This window comes from Ambystoma mexicanum, chromosome 10 (genome assembly GCF_040938575.1).
Source record: "Ambystoma mexicanum isolate Mex_15411 chromosome 10, UKY_AmexF1_1, whole genome shotgun sequence".
In the NCBI taxonomy this organism is placed as follows: domain Eukaryota; kingdom Metazoa; phylum Chordata; class Amphibia; order Caudata; family Ambystomatidae; genus Ambystoma; species Ambystoma mexicanum.
Window position 1 is genome coordinate 1,134,936,419 of NC_090932.1, and position 23,621 is coordinate 1,134,960,039.

Sequence of the window (23,621 nt, forward strand, 5' to 3'; positions counted from 1 at the left end):
GTTGTCTGCTTGTGTCTCACATCTCGAGGTTGGCATGTGATCTCTGTGCTGTGTGTGCTTGAGGTCTCTGTGCTTTGTGCTTGCCGCTCACATCTGAAGATTGCCTTGAGCTCTCTGTGCTGTGTGTGCTTGAGGTCTCTGTGCAGTGTGCTTGTGTCTCACAACTCAAGGTTGCCATGAGATCTCTATGCTGTGTATGCTTGAGCTTTGGTGATCTCTGTGCTTTGTGTGCTTGAGATTTCTGTGCTATATGCTTGCTGCTCCCATCCGAAGATTGCCTTGAGATCTCTGTGCCGTGTGTGCTAGAGGTCTCTGTGCTGTGTGATTGCGTCTCATATCTGAAGGTTGCCATGAGATCTCTGTGCTGCGTGTGCTTGAATTCGCTGTGCTGTGTGCTTGCTGCTCACATCTCAAGGTTGTCATGAGACCCCTGTGCTGTGTGTGTTGAGCTCTCTGTGCTGTGCAGGGATGGACTGGGAACCAAAAGAGGCCCTGGAAATAATGTTCAAAGTGGCCCGATATTACACATTTTCAGCAAGCCTGACCCTTTTCCTATGGGAAAAGTTGGAAATACCACACAAAAGAGGCCTGAGGTGCAGAGGCCTACCGGGAAATCTCCAGAGATCTCTATAGGTCAGTCCTCCCCTGGTGCTGTGCGCTTGCTTCTCACATAGGAAGATTGCCTTGAGATTTCTGTGCTGTGTGAGCTTGAGGTCTCTGTGCTGTGTGCTTGCGTCTCACATCTCAAGGTTGCCATGAGATCTCTGTGCTGTGTGTGCTTCAGATCTATGTGCTGTGTGCTTGCTGTTTGCATCTGAAGATTGCCTTGAGATCTCTGTATTGTGTGTGCTTTCAGTCTCTGTGCTGTGTACTTGCTTCTCACATATGAAGATTGCCTTGAGATTTCTGTGCTGTGTGTGCTTGAGGTCTCAGTGCTGTGTGCTTGGTATCACATCTCAAGGTTGCCATGAGATCTCTGTGCTGTGTGCTTGAGATCTCTGTGCTGTGGGTGCTTGAGGACTCTGTGATGTGTGCTTGCTGCTCGCATCTGAAGATTGCCTTGAGATCTTGGTGCTGTGTGTGCTTGTGGTGTCTGTGCTGTGTGCTTGCTTCTCACATATGAAGATTGTCTTTAGATGTCTGTGCTGTGTGTGCTTGAGGTCTCGGGGCTGTGTGCTTGGGCTCACATCTCAAGGTTGCCAATAATGAGATCTCTGTGCTGTGTGCTTGAGATCTCTGTGCTGTGTGCTTGCTGCTCCCATCTGAAGATTACCTTCAGTTCTCTCTGCTGTGTGCTTGCATCACACATTTCCAGGTTGCCATGAGATGGCTGTGCTATGTGTGACTCAGCTCTCTGTGCTGTGTGCTTGCTGCTCGTCACACATCTCCAGGTTGCCAGGAGATGGCTGTGCTGTGTGTGACTCAGCTCTTTGTGCTGTGTGCTTGCTGCTCGCATCTGAAGATTACCTTGAGATCTGCATGCTTTGTGTGCTTAGGATTTCTGTGCTGTGTGCTTGCGTCTCACATCCCAAGGTTATCATGAGATCGCTGTGCTGTGTGTGACTGAGCTCTCTGTGCAGTGTGTGCTTAAGGTCTCTGTGCTGTGTGCTTGCTGCTCGCATCTGAAGATTACCTTGAGGTCTCTCTGCTGTGTGCTTGCGTCACACATCTCCAGGTTGCCATGAGATGGCTGTGCTGTGTGTGACTCAGCTCTCTGTGCTGTGTGCTTGCTGCTCGCATCTGAAGATTGCCTTGAGGTCTCTCTGCTGTGTGTGCTTGCGTCACCCATCTCAAGGTTTCCAGGAGATCTCTGAGCGAGTGAGGCGGTCACGTGTAACAGCGTGAGATTTGTGACCGCTCGGGGCGTTGGCTAACTTGGCTGCCTGAGCAGCCACTCCCCATGATGCACCTGAGATTCCCTGTGTGCCTCCAGCAAAAAAAGAAAGTGAAACAGGACAAGGAACAGAATCTCAGATGAGTCTCCCTCGCTTTTCGGTCATCCCCACACGCCAGTGCAGGTTTTCACAATTCTAGTAGTACTAGAGCAGGTGACTAGTACGTGTTTAGTTTGTAGTACGATCATCAGAAACGCAGACGCTTGTCTTACGCTGATAATGCAATACGGGGTGCCACCTTTTAAGCAAAAACTGGACATTTATAGACGGTACGGCGCGTTGCCTGCCGCTTTTTGCAATTTAAAAACTGTAAAACAATAGCAAAGGGAGAGAAAGAAAATCATGCTCGTCGGCCATTTTTTTACGTAGCTATATTCGTTTAAAAAAAAATGCCATGTGCATTATTAGAATACAAAATAATCAATTGTCAAAGTTTATGAAAAAAAGTAGTGGAACTATGTTCCTTGCTGACCTGCCCACGCCCCCCACAAACCCCATCGCTGCACCCCCTCAGACACACAATCCAAACCCCCAAACAAACACACCAGCTGGTTATGGGAATGTCCAGTGCTGTGCACTGAAGTGCAAGCTTCAACGTCTTCCTACACTTTTATTTTAAAACCACACCATTCCAGAACGGTTTCTTTTTCAAATAAAAGTATAGGAACAGTGACACTTAAAAATAAAAAGTATAGGAGCACCGCTCCCGACCGCCCCCGCCCACTTTGACCTATAAAATAATGATGTACAGCTGAAGGAGACGTGCCACTAAATGTTATATGCATACCTTTTGTTACCTTGGTACAATGACAAGCTCAGCTGCTTCTGGCCGAATTTCATCCAGTGACTGTCAAGCTGTTCAGATTTCAGCAAGGTGTGTGCATCACCATGCCAAGTTCATAGATGACACTGATCATTTCATTTCTGAAAATGTTATTAGTTTTAAAAGCAGCTGTAAAAACATTCCATGGGGCACTATGAAAGCCTGTGCATCCTTGCAATAGTCCCTGGAGCTAGCTACATTGAGAAAAGCCGAGAGTGATTCTTCCACCATTGTACAAAGTGCCGATCAATAACCAAATGGTCTCTTCCCATTTTCAAGAAACGTTGCCATTACTGCCCAACTAAATTAATTTGATAGTAGCAAGAAAGTTTAAAAGCTGATTTAGGCATATCTAACAATTAGGCTGTCTCTTCTCAATCACTGCCAACCCTTTAGAGTCATAGGTCACTCTTTAAATCTTGCCAGATAATGTTCCCCACCAGAATCGTATTCATTTTGTCAGATGAAATATGAGGCTGAGCCGGGTGCACTGACGCGCCCCGGGCTTTTCTCCATTCCTCATAGCCTTTCATAGAAGCTGGCCTGTTATTACACCTCCCAGTGTTATCTTGGCTTGTGTACTTGCTATGGAGATCATACAGCAATATTGCTCCATTACACAGTAGTGGTTTGGAAGGCTTGAAGGTTGATGTGGGCCTGGAGGCCTCCAATGATGGTGCAAACCAGAGGCATAGACAGGGTAGGGCCTGAGCGGGCAAGGCCCAACCAAAATGTGTATGTGCCCACTCTGCTAAACTCACACTTGAAAGGAGGGAATTACATCCCAACAAAGCTTCAAGGGTTAATAAGGGGCCCCATACCATGTCTGACAACTCCCACCCAGCCCTGGCTGCACATTCAAAAGTGGTTTGCGTTTTGGGAAGTGTAGTTGAGCTTTTGTCAAAGGTGTGTACCACAAATCCTCAAATGCAAATTGACATTGGAAAATAAGCAAACACTGACCACTACTAGCCAGTTTCTTTCCCACCAATACTTCCTTAACCTATGTGGTGGTTGTGAAGTAAAACGGTATATTCCCTATTCCCTCACGCCATGTCCCTGTCTTATTTGTTTCTTTGCATACTTGTACCCACATTGTGTGCTTACTCCACTACAAGTAATTATAAGTACCAGTATTCAAAGAAGAAAGGAAATCTGGTTTGGATGGACTGCTCGCAGGTGACATATCGGACAATCTCAATTGCTGGTTGCATTTGCTTGTAAAAGTACAAAGCACAATCAAAATGATATCTTTGCGCTCCAAAGTGTTGTGGCGCAGAACGCCCCTGATGACAGGGAGAAGCTGTCAATAAAGTTGGACCAGACCAGGCATGGCCAGGAGTCCCAGTAGGAGGCTCCGAGCCCAGAGCACTCTCTATAACAACTGGAGATAAGGTGGCCAGAGAGCTGTTTGCCCCCACACACTATGCCGTTACCCATGCCGGAGTGCAGACCAGAGTTTGCTGCACTCCAGATGGTGCAGCGAGGCTCTGGAATCACCGTATTTGGTGGCTCCCCACAGGCAGGTGGCGCGTGGAGCCGGGGCCGTACAGGCCTCGACCCCGCAGAAGACCCATCTTGGCCAGTGCCACAGGCAGAGCGGCTGTGCGCCCGGTTCACAGGGAAGGCGTGGTTCCATTACTGGGTCGCTGCTGAGACACAGGGATCACCCTGCCTGCTCTCACTTCTTGGATAGGGAAGGGCCGGCGTGTGGGGATTGTCTGTCAGGGGGGTGTCACTGCTGATCCAGTGGGTGGTGCCAGGGCCAGGTGACCCTTTGAGAGGCCTTACGGGAGTTGCACGTACACCTTGCACCTGTTCTCCCAGCAGAGGCAACATCAATGCAATGACCGGGTATCCCAGTTTTTGTGGCCCATCCAAGGGTGCGTGTGCTGCTGGGACAGGTGCAGCGAGAATGACAGCGGAGAGAGGACGTCCCGGGTCTACTGTCATGGTCACTCATTGATGCACCAGTGGTGCCAAATTACGGCCCTAGGGAAGGATGCGTGTGCCGCTGGACCAGGTGGAAAACCGTCACACGACATGTGGAAAGGCAAGGTGGTACCATGGGTGATGAGGACGAAGTGTCGTCGTTGTACTGTACTCCATATTCAGGCACCCACCGACAGGGGGTACATTAGTAACATTCTCCCAGAGGACACCGCTGAGTCTTTGCAGGGAAACCAGTGGTAGAATTTATTTGATGTCCCTGGTGCTCCGGCCACTTTGGGCCCTAGGTGGGACATGTGGGTCGAAAGGCTCAAGATGTTTTTGGCAACCACAATGGAAATGGACAAGGTGGCGAATCTGGCAATGCTGATATTTTACACAGAGAGTGAAGTACACCCGATATTTAAAATGCTATCGAACACGGATGACTTGTATGAGGCGGTGAGGGAGGCACTACAAATGTACTTTTGCCCTTTGGTGAACCAGGACTACTTAAGATTCCATCTGCAGCAAACTCATCAGGATCTGTAGGAGTCGTGGACGCTTACCATTGCCGTCCCAGACACCTTGTGGTTTCATGCATGCTGTATGACGAGACTGACGAAATAAGGGCACAGATCATTCAACACTGCGCATTCTCTGTGGTGTGTCATCAAATCCTGAAGGAGCCATACATCCACGGATCCTAGAGCTGGGCAGGTTGCACGAGTTGCCAGAATCCAGGGCGGCTCACATGGAGGAGGCATCAAGACCAGTCGCATGCGAATTAGCACATGCCGTCATCTCAAAAAGCCTGGCGGGAACATGCACCAGAAGGAACCAGAAAGTGAGGCAAGCCACTCCCAAGCCTGTGGACGAGTGGAGAAAGTCATGTGATGCGTGCAGCAAGGTCCTGCCACATGAACAGACATGCCTGGCAATACGGCTTACATGAGGTCGCTGTGGGAAACCCAACAATTTTGCCAGGCTGTGTCGCACCCCCACTATGTCCATGCCAGTGGCGAGAGGCCGCCCTGGAGGATGACCATGCATCGGTGTTGTCCCGGAACAAAGGGGCAGCAGACATTGAGGATGCATTGTTTGTCTCGGCCATCTGCATTGGAGCCCAAGGAAGATGACGGCAATCTAGGTGCTCAGTGTCTATCCTTTCCGAGAAGGTGCCGATCCTTATTGGCACGGGCCTGTCTGTTAATGGGATGCCCTCCTCACAATTCCATAAGTCATGCCTTCCCCCGAAGCTGGCCACGTCGTGCATCAGGATCTTCCCCTATGCTGGATCTTTGCCATTGCCACTGGATGGAGAATTTCACATGAGGGTGCTGCATGAGGTGGTGTCAGTTCGAGCACAATTTTACATGACACCCATGGCTACAGACACTCTTCTGAGCTGCTCCACGGTGGCCGGCCTCAGCCTGGTGCACTTCCAATATCAGGTGTACCAGACAGCCATTGATGTACTCTGGACAGAGTTCCAGGGGTGGTTTGGTGGCATGGCTTGCCTCAAGGTGCCAGGAAGTGAGGCTGCATGTGGACTCATCGGTCCAACCAATGGCTCTGTGTCACCGAAGAATCCCCTTTCACCTGCTGCAAAAGGTTGAGGAGTGGGACAAGTTAGAAAGAGTAGACATTAATGAGCTGGTTGATGGCCCCACGATGTGGGTGTCATTATTCCGGTAGCAAGCAAACTCAAGAGCTCTGATGAAGTTTGCATTTGTGTGTACATGTGGCTCCCGAATAGGGCGATCTGAGCATCACCTGGCTGACCTGATCTTTTTGGCAATCAACCTGAAGTCTGCAGTGACACAGAAGGAGCACACAGTCAGGTTGGCAGTAGTTCTTCAACGCCTCGTGCATCATGGGCTTATAATCAATTGGAAGAAGTGTTGCTTCCTGCATTTGAGGGTGGATTTCTTTGGCTCTGTCTTCCTCAGAAAAGTCTCTCCCCAGACCTTGCCAAAGTTTGGAACATTAAGAAGGCAGCAGCCCTGATTTCCCAGTCAGAGGTGCAGAGCTTTTTGGGGGTGGTAAACGTTTGTGGACGGTTCTTCTCAAATCTGGCTCCATTGATGGAGCCACTCCGGATCTTCACGAAGAAGGACTTGGACGGGAAGTGGGACAAGGCAGAGGAGAAGGCCTTCGGCAACCCTAAGGCAGCCCTGGCAGCAGAAATGTTAATGGCGTACTTCAACCCATCACACACCACAGAGCTGGTAGTCAATGCCAGCCTGGTGGGGTTTGGAGCAGTACTCCTGTAGGTTGACCTGCAGGGCGACAGGCGCCCTGTCGCTTATTCCAGCAATGCTCTCACCTATACAGAGCTTGCAATATTCGCAGATAGAGAGGGAGGCACTTGTGATCCTGTGGAGATGTCCGCATTTTCATCTCTACATCTATGGCCACCCCATGACTGTGTTTACTGATCACAAGCCGCTGATCCCCATCACGACTCGGCCGGTGCTGCATCCGCCCATCACATTGGAGCAGTGGCTGATACAGCTACTGGAGTATTGACTGACAGTTTGATTACCTGTTGAGGCATCCTCTTCTGCTCACAAAGTGCTGCAACAATGTGGACGAGGATGTGGAAGTTCTGGTTAACATGATTACCATATTCCATTTCTGTGACTGATATTGTGGTGGCCACACGCCGAGATGAGGGCCTGCAGGAGCTCCCGGTCCAGCTGCAGACACTGGGAATTTAAGTCGTTCCTCACCGGATGGACACCTACAGCACGGGCATTTCTTCAGGGTCTGTGGAAGGTGAGAGGTGTACTGTCCGTCATCCTGGAAGGAGTACTCCTGAGGCGTTCACAAAGTCACCCCTCTGGAACTGCAGCAGTGGGTGCTGCACTTGGCCCACATTGATCACCAAGAGGGAAGCAAAACTAAGGCACGCCTCAGGGAGAAAGTAGGGTCCATGACGTGAAGGCCAAGGTGGAGCGTACCCTTGATAGATGCGTTTGCTGACAGGCAGGTCGACCAGCAACCCAGGCACCACCCACTGAGTCCTCAGAGAGAGCCACAAAGCAATGGAAAACTCTCAGTCTGGATTTTGGGACAGTACATCAGTTCGAGACACTTCCTAGTGGTGTTAGACAAGTTTTCCTGATATCCCATGGTACTTTTATGGCATCCACACGGTGGTACGGTGCTCCCGTTCTTGGAGGAGTTCTTTGTGCGCCACGGAATCCCAGATTCTGTTAGGTCGGACAATGGCTCGCCTTTCCACGGGGAAGACTTTGCAAGGTTCTGTTGGCCACAAGCCAATGGGGATGTCGAGCAGCTCATGTGGACCCTTAACAAAGCCTTCCACATTGCACAGGATAAGGGACACCACTGGAGGAGGCCCTGACCTCTTTCCTTCTGGGGAACAGGACATCATCACATGCTACGACAGGGGTAGCCCCGCAAGGTCTTCCTGGGCAGGAAAATGCGATCACTAATTCCGGAGCATGAGTTGAGGGAGCTTGTCCTGCCATGTACGGAACGGCTGTGTGACACCCAGCAAAAGATCAATGCCAGGCAGACGAGCCAAAGACGTCTGGTCAACACGCCTATGGGGGTGGGGGACACAGCCCTCTCCTGCATTAGCAATCCCTGGCACAAGCTACATCTTCCTTGTGATAGCAGCCCTTGGGTGGTGACCCAGAAGCAGGGCTTGACGGTGACGGCAGAGAGGGGCACTGAGTCCCTCACCAGAAGCTGCAGTTGGTTCCACTGGCTCCAAGGAAGTCCAAGAGATGACCCTGGAGAGCCAGAGGCAAGCGACATGCCAGGGACACCAAAGGGTTGTGAAGCTGATGCAGATGGCGGGACTCACCTGAGTGAGTCCGAGTCAGAAGGAAGCCCCTGGGGCAGATCGAGGACTTTGTGATTAGTGAATACAGTTGGGACTTTGCCCAGCAGTCTTAGTCGATGTGGTGATAAATATTGCTGTTTGTTTTTGTTATAAAAAGTTGGGAGGGATGTTGTGATAAGGAACGGCCCCTGATGACGGGGTGTGCCCAGCATGGTCAATAAAGTTGGGACCCGCCCAGGCACGGGCACAAGTCCCAGTAGCACTAGCCGTGTGTGCTTCCGGGGAGGCTGCACAGGGATGTCATTTGGGAGTCGCCAGGGGTCGCAAGTGCGACCTTTGAGGTCTCCTTTGCGACCTCTGTGGTCTCCCTTGTGACCTCTAAAAAAAAAAATAGTATTCTTTTTTTTTTCTTCAATGCAAGCTCCTGGGCTGTGGCCAGAACCATGTGGATCTTTAATTCTGGAGTGGCTAGCTGTCTTGTTCAGGCCCCTTAAAAAAATAAGAAAAATAAGAACATGAGGGCCACAAGGCTAACACTTTCAGCACTGAACCTAAATAAGAAAGAATAGGAATGCCAAAACATGTGTCTTGTTCGATTCCGCGATATCATTTTGGAGTGGGGTCAAATAACATCCCTTCCTGTGATGTCATCAGGGGGTCAAGGGTCATGTGATGTCACTTCCGCTACCCCAGGCATTTTGGTGAAATGACGTCCCTGAGGCTGCGGAGTATCTCAATGCATGCAGCGCTGGAGCGCCCAATAAAACACCCAATAAATACATCGCCATTGTCCGCGGCAGGTTGCTTGATGCATTGGCTCTCATTTGAGAAACATTTCCTGCGACAATCTTTCTGGGGTGCCTGGTGAGCCAACCCCGAGATGGAACTGTGTCTTGGGTCAGGTGTGAGTGGCCCACCCTGTGCTGAGAGCCTTTCCCTGCCTTCCGGCGCTCGTCGCTTTCCTTTTCACGTATCTTTGCAGAAATGTGACCGATTCCACAAAATGATTCAGGCCTGGCTGCCCGATTCGCATGCGGCTCTGACAAGTCTCCTGTGGGCTGGCATTAATAAGAAACTTTGCTTGCTTTTTCCGTTATTTGAGACAGGCCTCCTGCGAGTTTTTTTATGGTGTAAATAAAATTGATAGTTTTACAAAAAAGTTAATTTGTTTGCTTTCAAACAAGCGGACATCTTTGTAAATGCATATAAACATACAATTCATATACCGAATCAATGTTTGTTGGTAAACTAAGCCCCAAGTCCCACAGCAACAGCAAACTGAGAAATTCTTTGTGAAAAGAAAGACTGCATTGTGGGTAATTGAATAACAAGTCCCATACAAACGAAGAAGTCATCTGATTAACATAACTAGACCCAGTGGGCAAAGAGGTGTCGCGTGAGGATAATTGACTCATGAGTCCCACACTGAATTGAGAAATCACGCAAACATCAAATGCCAACTCTCCATTCAGACCCCACCATTGAGAAAAAGAATACTCAGAAAAAGAATATATAAGTAAGTCGAGAATATGCATTAGCAAAGTGTAAAAAGGAGATGACGGAGAGGACTAAAAAGCAGAGAAGAGGATTGTGGAAGAGGCTGGGAGAAGGGGTTGGGCTAAAAACCACCCAATTTAAAAAAACGTAAAAAAAGAATTTTCAAAAAAACAAAACAAAGCGTCAATGTATAGCCCATTCTCAATAAAGGACCCTTTGAATGCATGACCCTTAACCTGCAAGTTGAGGCGTATTCATGTCAAGAATTGTTGAGCGTGGAGAAAGTGATATCAAATGTATCTGTCGTACTGGGAGACTCCATTCCAGTGACAGGGGGTCCTCTTGACCACCATAAAGACCAGTCCTGTTCAAACCCTACGGTTCTTCTAATGAAACCCAGTTCAGTTTATGCGCACGCGCCTGCCATCTGCTGACCTTGCCATGCAGCCGGTCACAGATGGTTTCACAAAGTTCAGCAATTTACATGTGACTGCATTTCATTTTTTTTTACGGTTCGAGGAAAGACACTTCTAATGGGTCCTAGAGCCAAGCCAAAACACCCGTGTAGGTACATACGTAATTATGGAAAATTACCAATGTCTTTCATTTTTTATATTTGTATCTATGCATTGCAAGCCGAGTGTCAATTCAACCAGAAATGACGCACATCAATATAGAGCCATTTGGCTTGGCGCCTTTATCGTAGATGGAGGATACACGAGTTTTGAGTAAGCGGGTGATGAGAGGGTCGGCTAATGGCACATAGTCCAAGAGCTCGACATAGACATCACATATAATAGGGGCGCATTGCCACAGTAGATGAAAGCCTCAAATTTGCACTAGCCATTGGCTAATGATCATTGACTTGTTCGCGCGTAAGAAACAGTGTGCTTTATGAATGTGCAAAATTCAGGACTGGGGACATTTTCTACCCGGCTAGTAGCTCACAACGTGACATTTTTACCCTTGGTAGATGGTAATATGCACATTCATATATTTGCACATTGATGATAGTAGAGTCGAGTGGAAAGGGGTGGATCGAGGTCAGTAAGAGAGGCGGTGGGAGAAGTCCCGTCGCAGGTCAAAAGGTGAAGCTTGGGCCTGGTCTTGAACTGTTCAGCAGATGGAAAGGCTTTGATATCCAGGGGAGGGCCTTCCAGTAGAGGGGCTAGTAGGGCGAAGGAACGGAACCAGGAAGAGGAAGGGCAGAAAGGTTAGGCAGGGGAGAAGAACGTAGTGTACGATAGGGAGAGTTACAAGGAGATGCAGTCAGTAAGGTAGAGCGGGGAAAGGGCGAGACCATAAATATATTAGAAGACAAGAAGAAGGAATTGAAAGAGAGAGCAGGTTTCCACCGGTAACCATCCAGCATGGTGGCGGTGTGTAGAGGAAGGCGAGGCTCTAGATAAGTTGAAGAAGACACCTGCAGCAAAGTTTAGGACTTTATTAAGGGAAGAAAAGGAGAAGCAAAGGAGTGGTCTCGAGCAGTAGCCAAGATTGCAGACCACAAGAATAGTAATTGATGTTTTGACAAAGTGGCGGGAGAGGTGTGAATGTATTTGATCAGTATGAAGATCGATGACTCTCGCAGTTGCGGCAGTGGCCGTAATGGAGTCTAAGGCAGCTGTCTAAGCAAGCCCAAGGTTCTCAGCCATTGGTGAGAAAGTGAGATTGTCTGGTGGGAATTAGATAGGAGAGTGGAATACGCGTTAGAGACAGGGAGAAATAGGACTTCAATTTTCGAAGATTTCAGCATCAAGCAGCAATCCCCATCCAGTGACAGATGGTAATAAAACAATTGTTGATGGGTTGACCGATGTCACAGGTAAAGGGGGGAAGAGAGAAAAAGATCCGAGTCATCAGCAAAGAGGTGGTAGTGAACCCCAAAGGAGTAGATACGCTTCCCCAGGGAGGTGGCGTAGAGCGTGAAGAGGAGTGGATCAGGAACAGATCCATGCGGGGCACCAACAGGAAGGGGTGTGAGAGAGGAATTTTTTACTAAAGAGGGAGAAGTAGTGGTCAGGGAGGTAAGAGGCCATCCATTTAAGTGCGGCATCCTTGAAGCCAAGGGAGGAGAGGGTTAGGAGCTGGGAAGGATAGGCCACCATGTCAAAGGTGGCAGAGAGGTCAGGTAGGATTAATATGGAGAATAGGTGAGAGTGGTGGGCACTGGTTATAAAGCTGGGCACATGGGAGAGCCCGGTTACAGTGTAGTGGTTACAACGGAATCCAGAATGGAGGGGATGACAGAGTGAGTGATTCCCAAGGTACTTGAAAATCATGGCAACGATAACTCACTCGAGTATTTTTAGAGAGAGAGACATGCCTATAAACGCAGGGATTGTTGGGTCTCCAGATTTTTGTTTGACAACGGGATGGCATGGGCTATTTTATAGCACTCAGAGAAAAGGCCTGTGATGAGAGAGAGGGTGAAGAGGGAGGACTGGTCCGGGGTGGTGATGGGTGCAATTTCTTTAATGGTCATGCAAAGGGGTGAATGGGAGCAGAGGATTGGTTAGCTGAATGGAGGATGGGTAAGAGTTTAGTGGAGGAGCTAGGGGAGATGTTGCATAGATAGAAGCAGAGGGGTCGATAGGAGGGAGGAGATGGGGGAAATAGAAGGGTTGACATGGTGTGCGTTTGGAGGAGAAGAGGCAACATTGTCATCTGAGCAAGAAGTGGATAGGGAGTGTTGTTTTTGTGGGATGAGAACATGCGCTGGAGGGGCATGGAAGATCTGTAAGGGCGTGTACAGTTAGATGATATTTGGTCAGTACAGTAGGATGATTTGGCAGCCTCAAGAGCAGTGGTGAAAGCCAGGAGAGAGTATGTGTAAGCAGCATGGAGAGTGGAGGAGTGATCTTTAAACCAGTTGCTTAGGTAGAGAAGCATTGATGTCTTTGGTTCTTGGATGGCTGTCATGATCCGTGGTTGGGGGACAGAGGGGTGTAAGGAGCCATTAGGATAGTGGTATTAAAGTGAGGTGCAAGCGCATTGGAAGTTGACTGTCACTGCAGGACTAAAAAATAACTCCTCAACCAAGAAAAGGAACCATCAATCCAATACGGAAATGTGACCTTCATGTCAATGCCAAGATATGAGCACATCACACAGGACACCATCACTGCTATGGCAGAACCTGACCTTTACTGTGGGATCGATACAAGTGCACCTCGTACATGGCACGACCACTGCTATGCCATGTCCCTTTTTGTGGGATTGATACAGGTGCACCTCATAGAGGACACCACCACTGCTAAGCCAGACTCTTTCCCTTAGTGTGAGATTGATACAAGTGCACCTCATACAGGACACTTACACCACTAAGCCAGACTCAGTCCCTTATTGAGGAATTGTCACCGGTGCACCTTACTTAGGATGCCACCACCGCTAAGCCAGACTCTGTCCCTTACTGTGGGATTGATACAAGTGCACCTCATACAGGACACTACCACCACTAAGCCAGACTCTGTCCCTTACTGTGGAATTGATACTGGTGCACGTCACACAAGACATCACCACCAATATGCCAGGAAATGTCCCTTACTGTGGGATTGATAAAAGTAACACCTCATACAGGATGCCACCAGTGCTATGCCAGAACCTGTCCCTTACTGTGGGATTGATATAGGTGCACCTCAAACAGGGCACCACCACTGCTAAGCCAAACCATTGATACGGGTGCACCTCAAACAGGGCACCACCACTGCTTAGCCAAACCATGTCCCTTACTGTGGGATTGATACAGGTGCACCTCAAACAGGGCACCACCACTGCTAAGCCAAACCATGTCCCTTACTGTGGGATTGATACAGGTGCACCTCAAACAGGGCACCACCACTGCTAATCCAAACCATGTCTCATACTTTGGGATTGATACAGGTGCACCTCAAACAGGGCACCACCACTGCTAAGCCAAACCATGTCCCATGCTGTGGGATTGATACAGGTGCACCTCAAAAAGGGCACCACCACTGCTAAGCCAAACCATGTCCCATGCTGTGGGATTGATACAGGTGCGCCTCATACAGGACGCCACCACTGCTAAGCCAGAACATGTCCCTTACTGTGGGAGTGACACAGGTGCACCGCCACTGGAAACTAAAAGAAACCTACCCAATGCTGCTAAATTTGTCAATGAGTCTTCTGTGGGTGGAACCATAGCAAGTACTTCACTCCACTGGGTGCAAACATCCAGCGCAGGAAGTGTAATATAAATCATTGGTACACTGGTCCACTGGTTAGTTTACTTTTCTAGATATAGATTCAGCTCGGCCTGCAGGATCAAGCACTGTCAATTTCCCAAGTCACGGCCAGGCTTTGACACACACGCAGCGTCTGTCAGTGGCTCTGCAGCACCTTAAGGACCTGCGGGCACATTTCTTTTATCAGCAGCAGAGGCTTTCATATGCATGATGCCACATTTCCAACTGAAAGACCTCACAAACCAGCAATGTTCGTTAAAGTGAGCAACACAAAGCATCCTTTTAAATATCTGTTTACATCCATGATGTCTACTAGACTGATATGAACAAAATAAAGTTGCTTTATGTTGCTACTCAGTTTCTCTCAACATCATGAGTAACAACAAGCTGGAGGTTTGTAACAAAGAATCTCCATATCTATCAGAGTTTATTACACAACTTCTTTTATTGCATGTCTTAAATGACTTGAAGTACAGTGGGGTTAAATAGATGTTTCAGGTGTGCATTCTCTTGCAATCTCTGACTTTTAGTACCATTAATGATGTGAAAAGTAAAGCCAAAATGATCTTCTATTGGCTTATCATTTTACTACAAGGATTTGCATGTTGCCATGTGGCTTTACTATGCAATGTGTGCGTTTTGTAAGTAAACACTGTGAGACAGTATTATTGCAGGCCTTGGAATCCAACATTTTAATATGTGTACCATGTAAAGCTTGGAAGGTACGTGGTCAAATTTGCAGAGTGGGTTAAAATCCCTGCTTCACTGTTTAGCCAAAGTGTGTGATCCTGGTCCATTATTTAATCCTACTCTGACTTAACTGCAAACATTGGAGTCCTTATTTCAAATAGTGTGAACTTAATCACACTATTTTAAAAAACGAAACCCTTGCAAAGGGACAAATTTAATGAGTAGGAAGAAAATAGTGTACACTCATGCTCCTCTGTTACTGGACACCAAAACTGTCACTTGTAATTTCACTATTGTTGCACTGGCCCTGCCTCAGTCCTATATCACATAATTTTTGACAGGCAAATATATAGTCTCATTAGCCAGTCAGTAACTGTGGCAGAGCCAACATTAATTTTCTCCCCTGTTTTCTGCCAGTCACATTGCAAGGTGCTTGAGCCGTGCATAGTTCTGTCCCACAGGAGAATGAGTGAAACTCTTTGCTATGTCCTGTTCTGCTATTTTATTGCATCTTTCATAGCACACCCGCTGCCATTTTCTCACTTTCTAGGAGCTTCAGGATCTGCAGGCAGTGGGGGAGGGGACTAATAAAGTAGCGCATAACTGGGCAAGATTGCTTTGTTACTATGTTGATGTGTACAGATCCGAAGATGCGCCTCTATTGGGTGTAGGATTTGGATACTTTGTGAGCAAGCTGTTTTGTGCAATGGTTAATGTGCACTCCAGGTTAATAAGGTACTTGTTTGTGTGGTTGTCTGTGGGTCTGTCAGAGTGGTGCATAAGGAGTGTGGGGAGTTGTGTTGGTGTGTCTGTTGTGGGTAAGTTTGGTGTTTAGGGAAATTGAGTGCATCCATCTTTTCACCTATGTTTTTTCAATACACAGGTTGTGTGCCGGAAGGTATTTTCAGTTAGGGTGGGTGGTAGAGTGGTTTTGAAGTGTCTCTTGTTACCATATCATTCTCAAATCAAAGGCAAACTTGATTGCATTGACAGACCATGCAAGAGGGTGAATTTGAGGCTTTCAAAGTGTACTTTAAGCAGTACGCTAAAAGCTAGTAATGGTGGTAAGTGGCAAAATGCTTTAACAAATATAGGTTTCGTGAAACTGAATGGTGCTATGGAAGGAGACTCTCCTGGTTGCTCTACTTGGCATAGAGGATTATCCTCTTCAACGTTACGTTACATTTCTACTGACAAATGTATTTTTGATAAATGTACGAGATTGAATATAGTGCATAATAGTTGGAGCGATCATATTATGCTGCAGTGTGCATTCGAACTTAATTTGAGCTCCTTTTCTGATATTTATAAGTTTGACCTGGTTCCGAATGCACTGCGGAACAGAATCTCGTGGAACGGCAATAAGGTTACCAGAGTTAATGGGATAATGGCCAAGACTATGGCCCTCATTATGAGTCTGCCGGTAACCATCAGTGCTACCGGCGGGTTAACGGCAGACTCACATTAACATTTCCGCCGTCCGTTATCGGAGTAATGTCAAGATATTACGGGCGGCGGCGGAACGGTACATTCCCATTCCCATAGATTCCAAGGGAATGGGAACACCGAAGCACTGGCATTGTTAGTAAGGGTGCCAGTGTTTCAGTGAAAAATCTGCTGGTAGGGGCTTGAACTACCAGGCAGTCAGGCCTGCTGGTAGTTCCCCTACTGGCAGACATGTAGTTTGCCGGTCCGGAAAAGGTGCTGGTAACATTTGTAACCAGCACTTTATTCCAGACCGGCATAACTTCTAATCAGGGCTTCTGTGTACTACTAGCTATGAGTGGAAGTTGTTCACTTTGACAACAGATAACTTCAATAACTTTTTTTCTCACACTTTGGAGGACACATTTGGAGGATTCTAAGTTGGGAGGGTTAGGGGTGCCCAATTATTTAGAAAGACCCATTTGTACAACTCCACCTTAGCGTTAAGAAAAAATGGTATGAGATCAGGTCTATTAAGGGAAAAAAATATGGCCGCGACTGGGAAAACGTTGACTATAAAGAAGGTCAAGCGCAGTTATGAAAACTGGATTAGAAGGTGTAAGGCCAGCTTATTACACGCGGATGCAGAAGTGATGTTGGAATGTCTTAGAACTAAAGATATTACAAACTTCTTGAGAATAATCAATTCAGTAAAGACAGGAGTGGAATCTATCATCAGCGTTGTTGCGGAAGAAGACTCGGTATCACATCTAGGGTCTCTTTATGCAGAGGTTGGTTCACCTTTGATTGAGAAAACGGGCACCGTTAACACATGGGGCATTAAGAGATTTCACTCTTGGCTTAGAGGACATGTATAACATTATCCTCAAAGCTTGCAATTCTTGTGCCCCCGGCCCTAATTATTTATCTAATAAACTAATTAAGGGAGATCCAGTTAAATGGGCAACGGCATTGAAATTTATTTTTGTAATTTTTTTGTAATTGGTTATGTATAACGCGCCTAATACCCAGAGGTTTCTAAGCGCAGACCCGGGGATTGAACCTGTGTTGCTCCACGTCGTCATACTTCCAAGGCAAGCATGTTGCACCTGAGCTATCCTCCCAAGATGTTCAATTATATTATGTTAAAAGATTGATTTCCAACTTCTCGGCAGTATCGTTTATAATTCCCATTTTTAAAAGAGGGATAATATCAGATCCCAAGAACTATCGCCCAATCACAATATTAGATGTCGACAGTAAAATCTTTGCAGCACTAATCTTAAATCATCTGGAAGATTGGGCGATAGGGACGGGTAGAATAAAAAAAATGGGTTTAGAAAATTGCATGACACCAGTTTGAATGGGTTTATAATAAAATCTTGCCAGGATTTAGTTTGAGGGGAAAACATTTTAGGTGATTAATCTGACGGCAACTGACCACACTTCCGCATTTGATATGCCGAGTCGCAATCGTCTATGGCAGAAATTAGTGAGTTGGGGAAGTCCTGCTGGCCTGTTCAAGTTAGTGATGAGAATGCATGACAATTCTAACATGCAGGAGCTGTTGAATCAAGAGGGGGTCCTTTCTCAAAACATTTCCACACGAAACGGTTTAAGGTAGGGGTGCATTTTGGCCTCCTGCCTTTTTAATGTGCATGTCTCGGATGTGGGTGCATTTTTTTTAACAGGCTGCCTTTGCACCCTCAAGATTTGAATCTTTGAGTATAAAGTGGTTAGCCTACGCGGATGACTTTATTTTATGAGATCACACTTGTACTGGCCTGCAGAGACTGTTATCTGCCTTTTTGGGTTATGTAAACGTTAACTTTTTAAAGATGAACGCAGTCAAAACTAAACTCCTGACATTAACAACTAGTAAAAAAGCTGTAAACCTACGATGGACAGTGAATGAGGCCCCTTTATAAAAAGTGAAAGCTTTTGGGATATGCCATTACGGGGAAACCAGAAAAAGCTTACAAAACTGATTATTTGAGGCAAATGACAGAATCCATTGTATCCCAAATGAAGTTTATAACGAATAAATACTGGAAATGTACGTATTTACCGATACTTATATAAAAGATGGCTTGAAAAGTCCACAGACCATAGTAAGGTATTCATACAAATATATAAATGCTTACATACATGTATACATTTTTTTGCATACCTTACTATGGTTTGCACACATGTCAGGCCACGCCTATCAATGAAGCCAGGCCCCCAAATAAGGGCCCCCCCTCAATGTTTTACCCCATTTAAAGCACTGGTCCCGCATCCCACTCGCTCCTTTTTGGATGCAGCCGGAGTCCCACGCGTCCCACCACCACCACCACCGCACTGATCTGCTTGCATCTCTCCTGGTCCTTCGCACCACATGCTGGCCAACATGCCGACCACTTCACGCGACCACGTTCATGAATGCCCCCGAATGCCAACCGGCATCAGGGCACAGGGCCATTCTGGCCTGCGCCACACACGTAGCCATATTCTGCATACGTCGATGCTTCTAAATATGACATCACTGACCTGCATGCATCGCAGCACTCGTTCTCCCGCCTGCCTCGCACCGTGGATTTAGTGACAGCATCACTCCCCCCTTGCTACGCCACGAACCCCTCACCTTTCAGGGCCCACAGCCATAGCGCCCACAGGCCTTGCTGGCGGCAGACAAGCTAGCCAGCCCTTCCTTTTCTTCCAGGACCCAAAACGCCAGCAACCCACATAACATTAAATGCACTTAAACTACATGAATCACCCCTCCCTGTAACTACATTCTGGTCACCCAGAAGCATAGTTCAGTTACACGTATGAAGCATGACAACCGCCAGGTAAAAACATGGCAGTGTCACACTGCCAACATTACCCACTCCATTTGTGAGACACTCGTCCAGTGCTGGTTTTACCTTTGCATTCAAGGACTCGTATTGCTGGGTTTATAATGGGCAAATCCAAGACTACACGTCCCAGAATGCAAAGATAAAACCAGGACTGGAATGGCATCTCCCGAATGGAACAGAGAATGTTGCCCTGCACGTGGTGTTGATCCCGCAAGCTTCCGTGGAGGCGATGCGGACAAGCTCATGCTTGCTAGCCTTTTTCTGCCTTCCCACTGGTGCCTACTGGGGCTGCATGTGAGATATAGAACGCACGTGCAGGCTTGTCTGTGACTGGGGTCATGTTCGTTTACTTAATTAACCCAGTTGGATATAGTCGAGTGGATAGTTTTAGGAAGGCTCGCGTGCAGGGAGAGACCTCGGGTGGCACGTGCTACCCCTGGAATCTGATTGGCCACCCCAGGTGCCACCCAATTATCCTAAACTATGATCATGATGTGTGATATGATATGGCATTTATAACTGCACACAAGTGTTTCTAGGCGTGTATGTGTGTGTGATCATACTTCATGCCACCCCTGCATAAGTCAGTGCCCCGCCTGTGCCACCCCAGTCAAACGACTCTGGGCACGCCACTGCACATGCCAACCCTCAAACTCGGTCATTGTCACATGCGTTGGAACATGTAAATGGTTAGCGCAAAGCATGCCGCTGAATCCTGGGGGGGGGGGCATTCGGAGGGAGGGGGGTTACATTGGTATACGGTGCCACTGTATTCTCATAATTTACTGTAACAGTAAACCAAGCCCACCATGCTTGTATATGTAATAGCATATGTTAGTAGCCGTTATACAGCATTGTTTTTATTTATTTTTTTTAGGAACAGATGTCCAGCCAGATCTGGGTTCAAAAAGGCACAAATATTTTTAAAACTTCTCTGGCGAGGGACGACGGGGTCATTTTGGAAATCGATGCACATGTACACATTGTACATTGGGGAACAGCGCATGATAGTGTGTAATTCCCAACACATATTGCAATCTACATTTTCCAAATAGGGACCCCATGGATGCATGCGCCCAGGTCCCTGAAAAATCCTTCAGAAAGCTCTGAAGCTGGGGTGTATTCCACCACACTGACCCCCCACCCACTGGACAGATTCGCAAAGGGGTCGACTCGGATACAGTTATCAAAAGGTGGGAGGGGACAAAGCAGGGGGGCTGAGATCGAATCCCGCAGTCCTAAAGTTCTCAATTGCATAGTAATAGTGTGATCCTGGGCAGATAAATCACAACACTTTCGTTCTCTAAGCAACAGGAGTGCACAGGCAGGAAATGGACGCGGCCTTGCGTGTACTATAAAATAGGACCCCTTACCATTATTCCTGCTGGGCCCGCGACAGCCTGTCACGGTGCTGGGTGCCCGTCAGTCGCCCTGTACCCTCGGACAAGTGCCTTTGCTCCTCGCCCTTGGTTCCTTTTCCTCGGTCGCCGCAGAACTTCCCCCTTCGCGTGACTTCCGATCCCGGCCAGGACTGCCCCGGACTTTCCTTTCTCGCTTCGGCTCTGGTGAGGTTGGACCGGTGCCAGGTGCCTGGGAACAAAAGTCACGGCCCCACGCCGGGTGGCAGCAGCTCGGCTAGGTGCCCCCCTAGCACGCCCAGCGCGCAGCTCTGGCAGTCGCGAGAACAGCGGCAGGAAGAGTAAATATAGAGTGTGGGTGGAGGGAAGGGAGGGTCCTGGGTTCCCTGGCAGGATATCAGGCTGTTGAGAGCAGAGAGCTCGCCCCAGCTCGCGCACACTGGCTGCGTTTAGAGGCATGGCGGGGCCCGTGTGTGGCCAAAGATGTACAGGTGGGGTGCAGGTGTGTTACTGGAAACGCAGTGCACAGACACTCACACAAAGCGGGCAATAGAAAAGTAAGGCAGGCCTGAAGCCAGCGCCTGTCTGCGGCAACACAAAACAAACATTGCCATGTTTGAAAATCGCAATTTGTGACTTTTCGCAACAGAGTCGTGAGTAGGGCACTCATTTTCAAAACGTGTGTAGCTATAATGGCAGTCGTCAAACTCACTAGCTGAACAGAAACGAAGTCACTAAGCAGCGCACATTAGTCCACAAAACCAAGTCACACCGTTCTATGAGCAACTCAGGGGAGCTTGGCAGGCCCCGGGGATCCCCTTGCGTGTAACCCACCTGGGTTTCCGCCTGGTTGGCGCTCGCCCTGAAAGAGGTTCTCTTTTCTTAGCCTGAGGCCTTCTGAAAAGCCGTACGGGGCAATGCTGGTGATTCTTTTTCAAGCACCAAAAGAGCCGCCACAGTTAGTGTGAAGCTGGAGACCAGGTAGCTTGCACAGGTAGCACGCGAGGTAAGCCAAACCGATCTCCTGCAGAGCTGGGCTTTGTCAGCTTGCACATCATGTCATGTTATGGCGTTCTTAACCCCTGTAACGGCCCAGAAGCCAGAGTTAACGGCCCGAGCGAAGTGAGGGCAGTTAACAAGAGCACCAGGACCTTACACCGGTTTGGCTCGTCGAACGGGTTAAGAAGGCCATTAGCACCCCGGGTTAACAAAGTGGTAACCTGGGGTGTTAAAAAACTCCACCATTTTTTAATGTGACGCCACGGACATCCTGTTTAATGAATGAAAATGCTTTGCCAAAATGGCCGCCATATTAGTGGAAGGCAGGGTTCTTTACAGAGCCCCTCTTCCATTACGATGGAGGCTGGAAAAGGAAGAGGCAGGGGCGCTGTGGTGGCGGGAAGTGTCAGTGCCACGGTTGGGGAGGGGGTTGGGATTAAAAAAGTACATTTAAAAAAGGTAACAGAGAGTGGGGGGAAGGCACGCTGCTGAGTCGTGAGTATCAGCCTGTGTTTCCAGCCTTCCGATTGGCCGCCTCCCACCCGCAGGGTACTGATATGGTTTACTGATCAACATGTGTACCTAAAATCGAAAATGTAATTCACACCTGTCTCTAAGTATCTGAAATAGTTTGCGCCATCTGACCTTCAACTATTACCTTTTTTATTTTTTATTTTATTGCTTGTAGCACGTACCTAGCTCAAGAGCAGCAGACAGCTTTACAACAGGTGGGTGTCCGTATTGGAGGTGGCAGTTTACACAAAAGTGCCACACTGATGGTGGAGGGAGCAGGGAATTTCTATTTGCCCGGCAGGCATTGTTGAAAGAGCCACATGTTTAGCGTTTTACAGAACTGGAGGATGGTGGGTGCTTTTTGGGCCTCTGCTGGTATTGAGTTGCAGATGGTTGTGACAGGAGGACTGATTATGATTGGTTATTTATAACGCACTTAATACCCGGAGGTTTCTAAGCGCAGACCCGGGGATCGAACCTGTGTTGCGTTGCGTTGCCCCTGAGCTGTCCTCCCGAGACTGCTGGTGAGCTTCTCTTTAGGGGACAGCTTAGACGTCAACCTTTTGATAGCTTTGTTCCATGAGGTGCGACAGACTTCCGAGGTGTGTAGCTGCCACGTATGTTGGTGTTCTGTTTGAGACTGTTAAATTATTCACCTGATTATCCCAGTTTCATACATATTACTGGAGCCCCTTGGTCAACATTCTGGGCCTTTAAGGACACCCAATGACTGATTTCCTAGTTCCTTACTTGGTTTCTATGAACTCCAACCCTATTATCTATGCTTCACGTGTGATTATTGGGGAACAAGGCACTCTAGGGCCCCTGGACCGAATCATATTTCTATAATGATTCTTTATCTGGGGTGGCTGGCCCCTAAGTCATCAAAGTGCCCAAAACAACTGGCACAAAATGGCGTGTTGGGTCAGCCCTTCAGGCATTACCTACTAACCCATAGGCCCGTCTGATTACTTGATGCCATCTTAAAAATGTTTCTCTAAGCTCAAGTTTTTTGGCCTGGACTAATGGGCAGGGTCAGCTGCCATCCTAATGCATTGCGCAGTGGCTTTCTAAACGGTATGGTCCCGGGACCACTGCATGGTCATTTATTGGGCTACTGTTCGATAGGGCCCTCAAGCAGAGGCACTAAGCTGCTCTTGTACTCGGTCCACTTTAGTGTGGCCATTGACATGGTTGACCGATTGAGGGTGCAGTGACAACTTAAAGCAGTGGGAGATTGGCCCTAAAGTCTGAAGATCTTCCAACCAGCTTCTGTAGGGCCCTGGAGCTGGCTATGGATGCGTGCTGTGTTTGGAGATAGGGTGCCCTCTGGTAGAAGCCTTTGGCAGGCTGCCCCTTGAAGCCTTGGCTGCTTGGCATTCTCCCGACTGACCTCCGATAGCAGCTGGAGCAGTGGAGGGCTTTCTCTTGGCGACAAGGTAGAGTCCATGAGTGAGTTTTTGTGTATATCGATAATGTCGTCCTCAGGGACCCCAGCCCGATAGGACCACCCAGTAAGAATGATTCCTTGAAAAATTCGTATTGAAACAATTCCCAGGATAAACCGTCGTCAGATATCATTTTGTGTTTGGCTCACGAGATGTCTATATCTGGGTCCCAAATTTAG

General features: G+C 48.0%; 1 protein-coding gene across 1 annotated transcript in view; it reads right to left on the reverse strand.

The window, feature by feature from the left end:
* Nucleotides 1-20,838, reverse strand: part of VAMP5 (vesicle associated membrane protein 5) — a 63,827-nt gene extending 42,989 nt beyond the window's left edge. Inside the window, exon 1 of the mRNA XM_069619040.1 lies at nucleotides 20,498-20,838. Within this exon, the coding sequence (XP_069475141.1) occupies nucleotides 20,498-20,500 (3 nt within the window). The 5' untranslated portion in view covers nucleotides 20,501-20,838. The remainder of the gene's footprint in view (nucleotides 1-20,497) is intronic.
* Nucleotides 20,839-23,621: the final 2,783 nt, after the last annotated feature.